The sequence below is a fragment of the Athene cunicularia genome (assembly GCF_003259725.1).
Source record: "Athene cunicularia isolate RWA chromosome 3 unlocalized genomic scaffold, athCun1 chr3_part1, whole genome shotgun sequence".
Classification (NCBI taxonomy): Eukaryota; Metazoa; Chordata; class Aves; order Strigiformes; family Strigidae; genus Athene; species Athene cunicularia.
The window spans coordinates 63,038,436-63,053,002 of NW_020799097.1; the positions used below are offsets into that span (position 1 = coordinate 63,038,436).

General features: G+C 41.3%; 1 protein-coding gene across 2 annotated transcripts; it reads right to left on the minus strand.

Annotated features, from left to right (window-relative positions):
• Positions 1-346: 346 nt before the first annotated feature.
• MTFR2 (mitochondrial fission regulator 2) lies at positions 347-13,501 on the minus strand. Of its 2 annotated transcripts, XM_026845250.1 has the most exons (9): positions 13,297-13,501; positions 12,515-12,646; positions 12,146-12,250; positions 8,920-9,044; positions 7,261-7,478; positions 5,880-6,180; positions 3,348-3,534; positions 1,048-1,182; positions 347-931 (listed from the first exon to the last, which is right to left on the minus strand). In XM_026845250.1, the coding sequence occupies exons 1-8, from the start codon at positions 13,357-13,359 to the stop codon at positions 1,084-1,086; spliced, it is 1,230 nt and encodes a 409-aa protein (XP_026701051.1). In that variant the 5' UTR covers positions 13,360-13,501; the 3' UTR covers positions 347-931; positions 1,048-1,083. The 2 variants fall into 2 exon arrangements, with proteins under 2 accessions (XP_026701051.1, XP_026701050.1); XM_026845249.1 differs by having other exon boundaries at positions 347-1,182.
• Between the last annotated feature and the right edge of the window lie 1,066 nt (positions 13,502-14,567).

The window sequence follows — 14,567 nt, forward strand, 5'->3', positions numbered from 1 at the left end:
GGCTCAGCAAGGAATCCAGCTGCCAGTCTACTCTGTGTAAGTGAGCAGGGAAAAAGAAGAAACATGGGATAAGGGACACACTCAACAGTCTAATTGGTAGGATTTTGGTTTTATACATGAGGATCATTAGCCAAAAGATTAAGTGAAGGCACCTATTTTAAGCAGTGGATCGTAACAAACTTGTAAGAAAGAGACTATCTAGGACTCTGGCAGGAAAAATATAAGCTCTATTTTCATCAATTTTAGTTAATACAATTTATTTAAGAAGTTTTCTGATATGGTCAGTTCTTAATATTCAAAAAAGTTAATCTGCAACACAAAACACCAGTACCACACACATCTATGATATAAAGTAAATTTTATTTTATGAACTCTTGTGAACAAAACAGACTTAGTATGGAGAAGCCAAGGAGAGAGATAATGTTTATTTACATATGAAATTTAGACTATGTGCTAGCAGATCTCTCTACAAGGTCTTTATCTCAGAACACAACTCCCCCATATTACAGACATTTAACAGACAACCTGCAGTTTACTTACCGCACTAAGTTTCACAACCATAAAAGTTCATCTACTCACCCAAAATAAATTAGAATACTGTTTGCACATGGAATATGGAGTTGCATCACCAAACTGCAAGGAAAACTGAGGCAACTATACCATTCTAATGAAACAGCATTAGCTACCATTATATACAGTGAATTATACATAACACATGAACAAAAAGTTTACACTTCCTCATTATTTACACTGGAGTGCAAAAGGAGCACGCACCTCAGCTGCTACACCAGTACCTATTTTTTCTCTCACACACACTTCTTTCCTACATTTCCCAGGTTTCAAAGACACTGCTCCATGACAATAAAAGCCTTCTTTTGGGGTCTATGCTTCTCGTAAAAGCATCACATTCACAAGTTTGGCTGCTAGGAAACTAAGGGGAAGGAAAAGGCAATTTTACAAACCCTATTCAAACTTCAGTAGCATAGGAGACGTGCTAGAACACATTACAGCACCTTACAGCAGCTTCAAAGTGGACCCGCCACTTACACACACTTATGAAGTTTCCTCAGAAGTCTCCATTAGTTAAATATGAGCTCTCACTTTCCACATTGGTACCTGCTTAACTTCATCAGTTCTTGTAAGGCTAGATTTTCCACTTGGCTTCAGACTGCAACGTCCAACCTGGGGAGCAGGGATGAAGTTAAACAAAATTATACCCAACACTACTCAATGAGGTGTTTACAATAAAGACAGTTTGGAAGAGTTGCTGCATTTCTTAGTGTAGGAAGAATAAAATACTAAGCCTGTGCAATTACTTAAAGTACATTTATTCTTCAAAACACTCAAGAGTAAGCTATTAGAGGCTTTATTACAAGCTCATGAGATTATTCTGCTTCAACCAGAAAAATCTCATCTTTCTGTATCTACTCCTGATCATGCTGGCCTTAAGCAATCACTCTTCCAGGACTTTACAGTTCAGCTATTAGATCCTGGAACAAAAGCTATTCCATAAACAAGTGTCATAGATTAGCCCCAAACAGCAATTAAGCACCATGCAGGCACTCGCTCACTCCTCCCCCCTTCCCAGTGGGATAGGGAGAAGAACTGGAGGGGATGGGAAAAAAAAAAGTAAGACTTGTGGGTCGACATAAGAACATCTTAACTAAAGCACAATAACATATAATAATAAAAATAATAATAAAATACAATCACAATAACAGTAATGAAAAGGAAAAGAACAAAAAGAGAGAGAAATAAAACCCAAGAAAAGACAAGTGATGCACAGCAGGTCACCACCCACTGACCAATGCCTGAGCAGCAATCTCCCCTCCCCAACCAGCTCCCCCCGGTTTATATACTAAGCGTGACATCCTACAGTACGGAATATCGCTTTGGCTAGTTCGGGTCAGCTCTCCTGGCCAGGTTCCTTCCCAGCTTCTTGTGCACCTCCTTGCTGGCAGAGCATGGGAAACTGAAAAGTCCTCAACTTAGGGTAAGTGCTACTTAGCAACAACTAAAACATCAGTGTGTTTATCAACATCATTCTCACACTAAATCCAAAACACAGCACTGCACCAGCTACTAGGAAGAAAATTAACTCTAACCCAGCGGAAACCAGGACAAGGTGTTCCAGGATCTAACTTTGACCTTTGCATCTAGACTCAGGTATGTCAGCTATTCAATGCAATGGTCTGCAGCATCCAAAATACAAGACTGGCTATTTTAAAGAAGTTTCTAATTTTTCCATTGGGGGAAAAAAAAAACAACAAGTCAACAGGGAAATTTATTAAGACTGCACCAGAGCTGCTGACTCACTCCAGTCTGTAAAATATATGCTACATTTCACTTGCAAAATCCTTGTGGCAGCTGAAATTTGAAAAAAAAACAAAACAAAACAAAACAAAACAGCTAGAACACACTCCTTAAGGAAAACTAAGTTTTCAGCCAAACAGCTAGCCATGAGTATAAGCACCAGCCTTCAAAGAATATCTAGATCTCCATGATAAGCTTTGCATTATTATTTCCCTCCACTGAGCAAACAAATGCCAGTCCAAACTTTTATCTCACTTGTAAGATCTAAAGATAGAATTGCTAAGCAGAGAGACACAGTTTAAATTACTGCCAATGAGTTCTATCCATCTCATCTAAGCAGTTCTGAGGTTTGTGGAAGTCTAACAAATAACCAACAGTACTGCTGGACTGTGGAAGCTGAAGTAGCTCGCATAGGCTGCTCTACAGAAACCAGCACTCAGAACCACCTTTGTCCAATGGCTCTGTCTACTACACTTTTATTGTTCATAGCAAAAACTGTATTTTTCATGGGCTTTGCAACAGCATGCAGAATCACATCTCATTCTGGATAAAGATGCAATCTGTGCAGAAATGATGCTGCCTCAAAGAAAAAGATTATGGTCAATACTTTCATTTTCATTTCTGAATACATAGCACATGTTAGTCAGACCTCTCTGCACCTTCCTAGCATCTTTATTTGTAAAATTAGTCAACAAGTAGTGCGTGTTATTAAAAAGACACACAGTTTCTATGCATGGATACCTGCCAGTTACCATGAAGCAATTACCCATAGTTCAATCAATTGAGAGCTGAATTTTTGAAGCTAGCCTTCTAAGTTTTCCCTCCTGGCATATCTAGAAGTGCATTTACCAGTCTAAATCCATTCAAAATAAATAATCTTTGACATTCTCTGCCTTGATTATACATGAAAAAAGCAACTACCTAGGCCAATGGCTTAAAAACATTGCAGCAGACTCATAAAAACCCTGCAACTATCCATGAACTGAGCAGTCATTTCAACAATATAAAAAACACAGTCTTACATAAACACATACCAGTGGAATCTCTGGACTAGAAAATGGGGAGCTATCAAAAGATTGATTTTCTTTGTCCAGGGAATCATCTTCATCATCATTTTTATGTGCAAATTTCTGCTTCAGTGCATGAGTTAGTAGAGCAACTGGATCCCAGTCAGAACTTTGCCCCTTTTTGGGTTTAGAAAGAGGAGTACCTCCAGGTGACCTACAAAAGAAAAGAAAATGAATTGTCTACTGACCTTTATTCTGTACTGAGTGATTCAAAATCTAGTGACAGAACTTCTATATACACCCTATCCTATAAATCCCTGATTACACAAAAAAGCTGCTCATGTTATTTTATAGCAATTCACCAAATAGGACTAATAAAAGTACACCTAACAACTTATCAGCCAGATTCTTGGCTTGAAAATACAACTTGATGGTGTGCCATAAAAAAAAGGAAGTAAATCAACAAAAAGCATTAAAGTATTGCAAATAAATAATGAGGAAAAAAAAGCAAAATGTGCAGTTTTCATCACAGATCTCATTTATAAGTTATATTATGGTACGTGGAGATTCCCAGTAACATATTTCATAACCATTGTGAACATAATTTGATTTAAAATTCATTACTTTTAAGTTTAAAACAGTATACCTTTCTACGGTCTCACGAGAAAGAACAAACTTAGAAAATCCCTCAGAGTAAATATATTTAAAGAAAACAACCACTCTAAGTCAACTATGCAGCCAAGTGATCATAAAGTCCCATTTAGAAACCATACTTAACTCAAGTTTCATTATTTAAAAAAAAAAAATAAAAAAATATCAGATTTGGCACAAAGGCTTCAAAGACAGTTTTTCCCTCTAAGCGAGCACCTGAGCATCCAAATATAAAAATTTTATAGACAAAAATTAAAGAGTTTACATTTTAATTTAGAAAAACTGTTATCAAATTCAAAATCAAAAGATAACAAAGAGATGCAAGATCTAAACAGCACCTGCACCTCAAGACCTAATATAAATGTGGAAGTTAGTGACTGGGTCAAGAAAAGAAATCATAAGGACTTCCTAACCACTGAGATACTTGAAAAAAATCTAGAGGTATTCAGACTTCTGCTAGTAAAGTGCTACCTCCAGGCCAGCAAATTATACCTATTAATGCACAGTGACAGTACCGAGTTCAAAATCTGGCAGTTACAGTAGAAATCGTTTAACATGAAACCTGAAAGGACTGAGTTCACCCTTCCTATAGAATCAAGCTGTTAGAGCACTTGCCCAATGTGTAAACTGGTGCTCAGGTGGCAGAAACAGGGATCTTCAGGCTGTCAACCTGCAAGAACAGAGGTCTTCCCTTTACAGGGCACATGTTAAACTATTATCAGACTGCTGCCTGAATCATTATAGCAATTTTGATCATCATCACTCCCTCCAACAACACAAATTTACTATTCAGTTAAGTTCTACCTTCAGAATACAGGCAGATGCCTAAATCCAGAAAGCATTTTGGATGCACACTTACCATTTCCTACTAATTATACCTCTGCTCAACATGCTGGTTGTTAAAACTGTCAACCTGAACATTTCACTCACCAGACATGGAATTATATGGAAGAAACCACATATAAGGAAACACACAGGTTTACCTAAGTGCACTTTATATTTGCTTTTTTTACTAAGAAAATGTCATCAAAAGTGTAAAGGTACGCTTTAGACTTGCATATAGATGATTTGTCTGCTACTTGTTCTAGTTATTTTCAGAGATAAAAATCACAGTTAAGAAAATGCTGAAATAAAAATGCAGTAAGTTTAAGTGACATTCTTCACCCATTAAGAGCTCATAATCATTACAGCCTCAGTTGTTCTCATATACTTCTTCAGCTCAAGAATTTCAGAAGAGACATCTGACAACCTCCATCACACCTAGCAGAACACATCAACACTGACTCAAAGAGCTACTGCAGTCCTTAGTAATGCATGTCAAAGAGTACTGCAGTCCTTAGTAATACATGTCAACTGTGCTTACCATCAAAACGGCAGACCATTAAAAATAGTTATAAACCAACTGCACTACTGAAATACAATTTACAAAACATTTTCAATAAAAGATACAGCATGTATTTTCTTTAACACTTGAAAGCTAGGACCAGAATTCTTTTAGGTATGTTTACAGTTTCCCAGCGTTTCCCCAAGGATTTGTCCTTTTACAGTGAATCAAAAAATTTATTTGTTCGGATCAGTTTCCCGTGACTGTGTAGGCAACTTTGTAAGCAATCTTCAGATAGCAACACACCTACCTCCCCAGGGCAACCTGATATTTGTATACTAAAGCAGGAGCATAGCAGTTTTAAATGCTATGATGTTCAGCTTGTTTTAAATGCATCTAAAAGCCATGTCACGAGTACCTATCTTATTTTCCAAGCTGTGACCTTCAAAGATGCCAACTTAAGTTTTGCCAGCAGTAGCTGCTCATTAAATTATGTTTTACATTGGTGTTCTTTAGCGCTACCTTAAGTCTTGTGATGCTTACATAGTCTTGACTTACTCAGGTACACATTCAATTCAACCTACCTCTCAGTAGCTCGCAACTGAACTTTGTTTAGGTCTTTCAAAACATCCATCATACTAGGAACATTTTTTGTCCTCTGGTGATCAGCACTACCAGCTGCAGTTGAACCACTGTTTCTTTCAGCACGACGTTGTTTTATAAGTTCAATTCCCGAATTACCAGCACCAACACCAGATGGTACACCAGAAGGAAGTGGAGGAGGCGAGGGAATTACAAAGCGATTGTGAGAGACGGACAGTGGCGTAGAAGTCATGGCTGGCACTGGGTAAAATCCATCTGATGTGCTGAATGTTTTAAAGGCTTCTGGATGCAGTTAGAAAAGAAAAGTAGTGATTTTCAGGCAGTATACCTCCACAATTAACTGTATTAAGCAACATCAAGGTAAGACAGTCCTCTTAAAGCACTTTCTTACATACCTCACACATTATACCACAGAAGAAATATATTTAAAACAGAGAACATTTTTTTATTTCAAAGCCACAGATTCAGAACATATGATCAGTCTGAGGTGTCTAGTGCTGCTCTGATTTTCTCTGTTTATATCTTCAGTCTAAGCACTAGATAAATCATCAAAGCAACACTCCAACAGCAAAGCAACCTGCTACTACATACAGTTCATTCTCAATGGAGTGAAGGTTAGGATAAAACACATGAAGCAAAAGCAAAGCAAAGATAACCATAAAACATGTAAAATAAACTACAATACTGAGTGCAGTGGAGATGAGACAAAAGAAGAGCCAACAGAACAGCTAACTGAATCACAGAGGTGCCTCATAATGTCACACAAAGGTAACTACCTCACACCACTCCAAATATTCCAACCACCACAGTGGGGTTAGTCTGCAAGTAAGACAATCGAGACCTCAAAACTTTTAAAGGGAAAAAGTCACAAGCTAGCTGGTCTCCAATATGAACTTCCATCTTTGATACTCTAATGACACATCTATTTGCAGCATTTGTTTGTGTTAAAGCCTGAACCTGACTGACTTATGAATTCTTTTTCTATCCATTATTTTGATAACTTGTCAGAAACAGTACAAAACTCAAAAGAGATAATTAATAGTCTGTAACTTTTTAGACAGTAACTGGTAGCCTATGGATAGTGTTGTTACTAAGCTCCTCCACAAACAAGGAAATGAGTACAAAGATCCCTTAGGATCAACTGCATTCAAAACTGGCAAACAGGCCACAAAATAGAAGTGGGGGAGGAGTACCAAATACTAAAAAGAGAAACAAAATACTATATTCTGTACATTTAGCTGGTGTAACTTTAGTTAGATAAGTTAGAGATGTTCTCTATCAATATCAGACATGGCAAGCTGTGAACAGGAACTCCAAAACAAAAAAATGAAAACTGGTTTGCTTCAAACCAGAAGGGCTTACGTGATGGAATGCTTCCCAATGTCTGCGCTGAAACAATTGCAGCAATCTGACCACGAAGAAAGGTTAGCTCATCTTCAAGTGCAGAAATTTTCTGGAGTGCTGCTTGATCAACAAGACAGTCTTTTTGTGTACTGTGTTTTATAACACTTTGTATTGAATCTATAGATGGATGTAGGTCATGATACACTGTACTTTTTTCTTTTTTCCATAATTCAGTCCTAGAAAGCAACAAAGACATAGTTTCAAAAGGCTCAGCCAAAAATGGAAATCTCAAAACTTCCTATCTGCTCAAGCAAATTATCATTCAGCAAGACATAAATTTGCAAACTAGTTAAGGAAACTTTAAACAGAATGAGTGCAAACAAATTATGAAACAAAGAAATTAAAATTTTCTTTATTGAAAATGCACTAAGTTTTGACTAAAACAAAACTAGACCTTTTCCCTTATATTAGTCGCGCTTCTACTTCAAATCAGATCTGCAGCATTGCCTTCGATTTGCCAAAAACCCTTGCTCTTCACATTGGCTCAGAAGAAAAAGAGACCAATTACGATATACTTGTTCTTGAAAAACATCCCACAAAGCCAAGAAAGAAGGAGGAAGAAAGAATGAAAACAACAAAAGAATGGACTTTAATGGATCTGTGAATCAGACTGACCAAAAAAAGCACAGGCAAGACAAAACAGGCCACAGTTCCTCTGAACAATATTCTTACTCTTCCAGTATTTTATATCTGTTGCAGAAAAACCTTACATAATTCAACAGTAACATCTCAGGAATCACAAGATGAAACACAACTTTATCAAAGTGCATTATTTCATCAGTTTCTTGTAGTTTCATTACCAGCAAGCAGCGCAAAGATCACAGACAAACCATGCCAATATGAAGTAGAGTTATGTTGTCTGATACAGATGTAATAGTATGAGACAATACAAGTGACCAAATTTTAACCTTGGTTCTGACTGCTGCCTCCTCTGATTTTGAACAGATCCTTTACAGGAACAATAAGCCAACTTGCTATTCCTTCTCATGGGGCAGAAGACTTGTATACTACTTATGTCTGCAAATTCCTGGATGATTTGTCATTTCACAGTACTTCTAATATTTTACAATTATAAAACTATTTTTCTTTAGCACTCTGTAAAAGCTAAAAAGAATTATAAAATATGTTTTTCCTTCCCTCAAAGCAACCATCAAAGTTTCCACACGTAGCACTGTAGTAATCAACATCAAAAGGAGACATTTAAATATTTTTTTCTTATTCTCCCCTTTATAACATTTATCAAAATGCTTGATAGATAAGAATCTCATTGTATGTTGCAATACACAAGTTTTCCTTAAACTTCCTCTCTCGCAAAGTACTTTGCGAGGGAAAACAAAAAATACCAGTAATACATCTGATATGCTACTAGGCAGAGAAAAGAAGAGATTCAATTTCAGAAATCTTTCACATCAGAATACTCTACATAGTAAGAATTTCCAAGTAAGCAGGAACTGTTCCCAAACAAAAGGTTCCCAGGATTAGCAGGAACCCTTAAATGGCTAAAAAAAAAAAAGAAAAAAACACACAACCCTACACCATACAACCACACCACAAAGAAGAGAAGACATAAGTGACTTTTATTACTCCTTTTTATGCATATAGTCTACTTTTACTTACCTAAGTCTAGTAAATGCTTGTCCCTCGTTATTTTCCATGCACAGGACATCAGCAAGTGATGGAGCTACAGGAGGCAGAGCTGTGCTTTGTTCATCATTACCCAATGGACTTGGGTCTCGAACAAGCTAAAAACAAGCAAACAAAAAAGGATGAAGAGAAACCAAATTCAGCACATACTAAAAGGTAAAAGGAGTTTTAAACAGTGCTGTAAGCAAGTTGAAGACAGAGAGCATAAAGGATGCAACACAGAGCTAAAAAAAACAGGAAAGCTACCACTATATTAAAAAACCAGGAAACTTAAACAGTTGAAGCACATCACAGAATAATCTAGGTTGGAAAAGACCTTGAAGATCATCTAGTCCAGCCATTAACTTAACACTGACCGTTCTCAACTACACCATATCCCTCAGCTATGTCAACACTTCAAGAGCTGGGTCAACATAGTGCTTAGGGATATGCTGTAGTTGGCAACTGTCAGTGCTAGGTTAACACTTGGACTATATGATGTTCAAGGTCCTTTCCAACCTAGTTGATTATGTGACTCTTAAATACCTCCAGGGATGGGGACTTCATCACTTCCCTGGGCAGCCCATTCCAACACCTAACAATCCATTCTGTAAAGAAATACTTCCTAATATCCAGTCTAAACCTTTCCTGGTGCAACCTGAGGCCATTGCCTCTTGTCCTGTCGCTTGTTACTTGGTTAAAGAAATTCATCCCCAGCTCTCTGCAGCCTCCTTTCAGGTAGCTGTAGAGGGCGATGAGGTCTCCCCTCAGCCTCCTCTTCTCCAGACTAAACACCCCCAGTTCCCTCAGCCGCTCCCTGTACGACCTGTGCTCCAGACCCTGCACCAGCTTCGTTGCCCTTCTCTGGACACGCTCGAGTCATTCAATGTCCTTTTTGTAGTGAGGGGCCCAAAACTGAACACAGGAATCTAGGTGCGGCCTCACCAGTGCCGAGTACAGGGGTAAGATCCCTTCCCTGTCCCTGCTGGCCACACTATTGCTGACACAAGCCAGGATGCCATTGGCCTTCTTGGCCACCTGGGCACACTGCTGGCTCCTGTTCAGCCAGCTGTCAATCAACACCCCCAGGTCCCTCTCTGACTGGCAGCTCTCCAGCCACTCCTCCCCAAGCCTGTAGCTCTGCTGGGGGTTGCTATAGCCCAAGTGCAGCCCCTGGCATTTGGCGTTATTGAAACTCCTCCAGTTGGCCTCAGCCCATGGCTCCAGCCTGTCCAGGTCTCTCTGCAGAGCCTCCCTACCCTCGAGCAGATCAACACTCCCACCCAACTGGGTGTCATCTGCAAACTGACTGAGGGTGCACTCGAACCCCTTGTCTAGGTCATCAATAAAGATGATAAACAGGAGTGGCCCCAGAACCGAGCCCTGGGGGACACCACTCGTGACCAACCACCAAGTGGATTTAACTCCGTTCACCACAACTCTTTGGGCCCAGCCGTCCAGCCAGTTTTTTACCCAGTGAAGCGTGTGCCCATCCAAGCCGCAAGCAGCCAGTTTCACCAGGAGAATGCTGTGGGAAACGGTGTCAAAGGCCTTACTAAAGTCAAGGTAGACAACGTCCACAGCCTTTCCTTTAACCAATAAGCAGGTTGCCCTGTAGTAGGAGATGAGGTTTGTCAGGCAGGACCTGCCTTTCATAACCCCATGCTGACTGGGCCTGATCATCTGGTTGTCCCGCACGTGTTGTGTGATGGCACTCAGTATGAGCTGCTCCATCAGCTTCCCGGGCACCGAAGTCAAGCTGACAGGTCTGTAATTTCCCAGATCATCCTTCTGACCCTTCTTATATATGGGTGTCACATTGGCCAATTACCAACCTGTTGGGAGCTCCCCAGTCAGCCAGGACTGCTGGTAAATGATGGAAAGCGGCTTGGCAAGCACCCCAGCCAGCTCCTTCAGCACCCTCAGGTGTATCCCACCCGGTCCCATAGACTTGAGTGTGTCTATGTGATGCAGTAGGTCACTGACTATCTTCTCCTGGATTGTGGGAGGGTCATTCTCCTAGTCTCTGTCTTCTGGCTGAGGAGGCTGGATTCCCTCAGTACAACTAGTCTTGTTATTAAAGACTGAGGCAAAGAAGGCATTAAGCACCTCAGCCTTTTCCTCATCACTTGTTACCGTTTCCTCCTGCATCTAGCAGGGGATGGAGGCTCTCCCTGGTCTTTCTTTTGCTGCTGAAGTACTTATAGAAATGTTTCTTGTTATCTTTGACTGCTGAAGCCAGATTAATTTCTATCTGGGCTTTAGCCCTCCTGATTTCCACTCTGCATAGCCTCACAGAATCTTTGTAATCATTGTGAGTAGCTAGCCCCTTCTTCCAAAGGCTGTAAACTCTCTTTTTCTCCCCGAGTTGCAGCCAAAGCTCCCTGTTTAGTCAGGGTGGTCTTCTTTGCCACTGGCTTCTCTTACAGCATCTGGGCACCACCTGCTCCTGTGCCATTAAGACTTCCGTCTTAAAGAGTGCCCCAGCCTTCCTGGACCCCTGTACCCTTCAGGATCATCTCCTAAGGGTTCTGTCAAGCATTAGCCTAAACAAGACAAAATCAGCTCTTTGGGAGTCCAGGATCTCAGTTCTGCTTAGCCCTCCCCTGGCCTCTCTAAGAATAGAGAACTCTACTGTTTCATGATTGCTGTGCCCTAGTCGGCCTCCAACCGCCACATCATCCACTAGTCCCTTCTCTGCTCACAAAGAGGAGGTCCAGCAGGGAACCTTCTTTGGTCGGTTCACTCACCAGCTGTGTCAGGAAGTTATCTGCCACACATTCCAGGAATCTCCAAAACTGGTCCCGCTCTGCTGTGTTGTATTTCCAGCAAACGTCTGGGAAGTTAAAGTCTCCCACAAGAACAAGGGCAAGCAATGGTGAGATTTCTCCTAAGTGCCTATAGATTATTTCATCTACCTCTCTGTCCTGGGTGGGTGGCCTATAGTAGACTCCTACTGCAACATTTGCCCTGTTGGCCTTCCCCCTGATTCTAATGCGAAGACACTACACTGTGCCTTTGCTATACTTGTGCTCAAAGCAATCATAACAGTCCCAAACATACAGCACCACCCCACCGCCTCTTGTTCCTTGTCTATCCCTCCTAAAGAGCTTGTAGCCATCAGCTGGCACACTCCAGTCATGGGAGACATCCCACCGTGTTTCTGTGATTGCCACTATATCATAATTTTACATCATATATATAACAATAAATCACTTACTTGAAAATAAGGTCTTGGGTGGGGCTCTAAAGAAAAAATTGTCCCAAGCCTACGGACAACACTTCGAGTAGATCCATATTTCTTTTTTTCACAAACAGATATGACCTAAAAATCAGAATACCTTTTAATCAGAGAAGCAAAATCAAAGTTTGCTGTTCTTACAACCAAAGTTACTAAATAATTTAATGTTATAATGTAGTTAAATATAACACAGTCAGGATAACCTGACTTTTCAACATTCTTCTCAAGCTGAAAGTCCAAAGAGGCCTACAATGGTTTTAACAGACTGTTTCCAAAACACAACCAAGATACAGCCTGCACCCAACACATTTCAGAGTGACACAAAGAAGTAAAATAAGTTTAATGTACCTTAGCCTTATACTTCCTTATGACTGCATATAACTGCTGGAAATGCCTTGTTGATGAGATTGCTGTAGGCAGGCATATTCTGATCCTATGAATGATACTGCTGCTGAACATGTGAGCTTCCAAAAATATGGCCTATGAAAAGAAACGTGAACTCCCAATAACAAAACCAGAAAGTAATCAGTATAGCTCAATCAAATTACTACTCCTAGAGATAGTTTGTTAGTTTCACATAAGTAAACCAAGAATATCCTCAGAAGTACAATTCGCGACAGAGCCTCACTACTGACACCCATCACTAAAGAGCTGCCTATACACTCAACTCTATAACGTCAGACCCTGACATCACATTAGTTAACCTTTTCAGTTTCCCGTAAAATATCTTTTCCAAGCCTCTGAAAACACAGGATTAACTACTACTTAGGAATCGCTATGTGGCCTTTCATTTAAAACGGCAAGACATTAACAACTAAACTTACTTTTTTTTTTTTTTCCCTCTCTGTTCAGAGAAAAAAGGACCACTTGAATGTCTGTATCAGAACAGTGACCCCCACGCAATCCCACATGCGGATAGCCTGTCTAATTACGCCGACCGAGCCTTCCCAATCGCAAGGATCTACTGAAGGAGCAAGGCCCGTCGTACCACACCACACCGCGGCGCCGGCCCCTCCTCTCCCCTTCGCCACAGCGGCTGCAGAGGAGACGTCAGGCACTAGGAGGTGTCCAGGCACCTCCCGGCAGGCGAGAGCCGCCCCCCTCCCCGCCCCCCCGCCTGAGGGACTCACCTGGTCGGGCGGCCAGCCGAAGTACTCCAGCACCCGCCTGAGGAGATCCAGCACCAGCGCCATGGCGGCCGCGCGCGCTGCAGCGCCGAAGGGAGAGATCGCTACACACACCCGCCGCAGGCAAGGACCCGCCACACTCCCACCACAGCGGAAAATACGGGTGCGCTGTGTCTTCGGCGGGAGCCTCCAGCGGACAGAGGCGAGCCCGCACCCGCCTCTGAGCACCCGCCTCAAGCCGCGGCCGACGGGGACAGCGGCCGCTCCGCAGCCCACCGAGAGCGCCCGGGCCGGTAGCGCCAATCAGCAGTAGGGGCGGGGCAGAAAGGAAAACACGCCAATAGGAAGTAGCCGGGGCTGAGGGCAGAGCCAATGAGGGGGCGAGGGCTCGCGGGGGGTGTCGGGAGCGGGGCACGTTTGAATGCCGCAGCTATGGCGGCTGCGCCGCCCCGCGGGACCCCGACCGTGGGCAAAGGCTGACTGCTGAGTGGTTCCAGGGAGTGCTGTGCCGTGTGGGGAATGTAGCACTGAGGTAAACTCACATGCCGCAGTGATGCAAGTTATTCTACTCGTGAGCAAATGAAACTTAAGTGTGTACAAGCACAAAACATGGTGCGCATATGTGGAAGCAGCTTGCTAAGGCAGGGCAGAGTTGAATTCAGGTTAAGGAGCTAAACTGGAGTGAGGTGGTTTAGGTCCTCCCTGTGGTAAAGTTCTAGCTAGTTCAGGCGGAGAACTAAAAAAATGAGAGTTTCAATATACAAAGTATCCTCAAAACACCCACTACTTCCTAGCTTCTGACTAAACTGAGCCCACTTCAAAATGAGAAATCGGGCTTTGGATACTGTACTTGCTCTTTTATCTTGGCTTGCCAAGATTTCTGCTGTTTTGCTTAAGAAACTTTGAAAACAAAAAAGCCAGCAGTATAACCAAATAAGACAGTGCTTCTACTCGGAGAGAAACGTGCCATCTTTTTTCCTCTGGCTATGCAGGTATAACTACAAATACAGTATAACTACAAATCCTTTCAAAAACCTAAGTGTTGTGTTCCCAGTAATTCTAATTTCAACAAAGCTTTCAAGCAATTAAGATATATTGGATTATTAGATATTTTCTTTATTCATATTTGCAGGTGTGGCTCAGCAACAGTTCCTAATCAAATGAAATCCTTTAACTGCAACACTTAGTTGCAGTGCAACTGTTAATGCCTTTTCTTGTAGTTATTATACTTATCCATAACTCACCCTGTGGATTGATTCTCTAAAACCAAACAC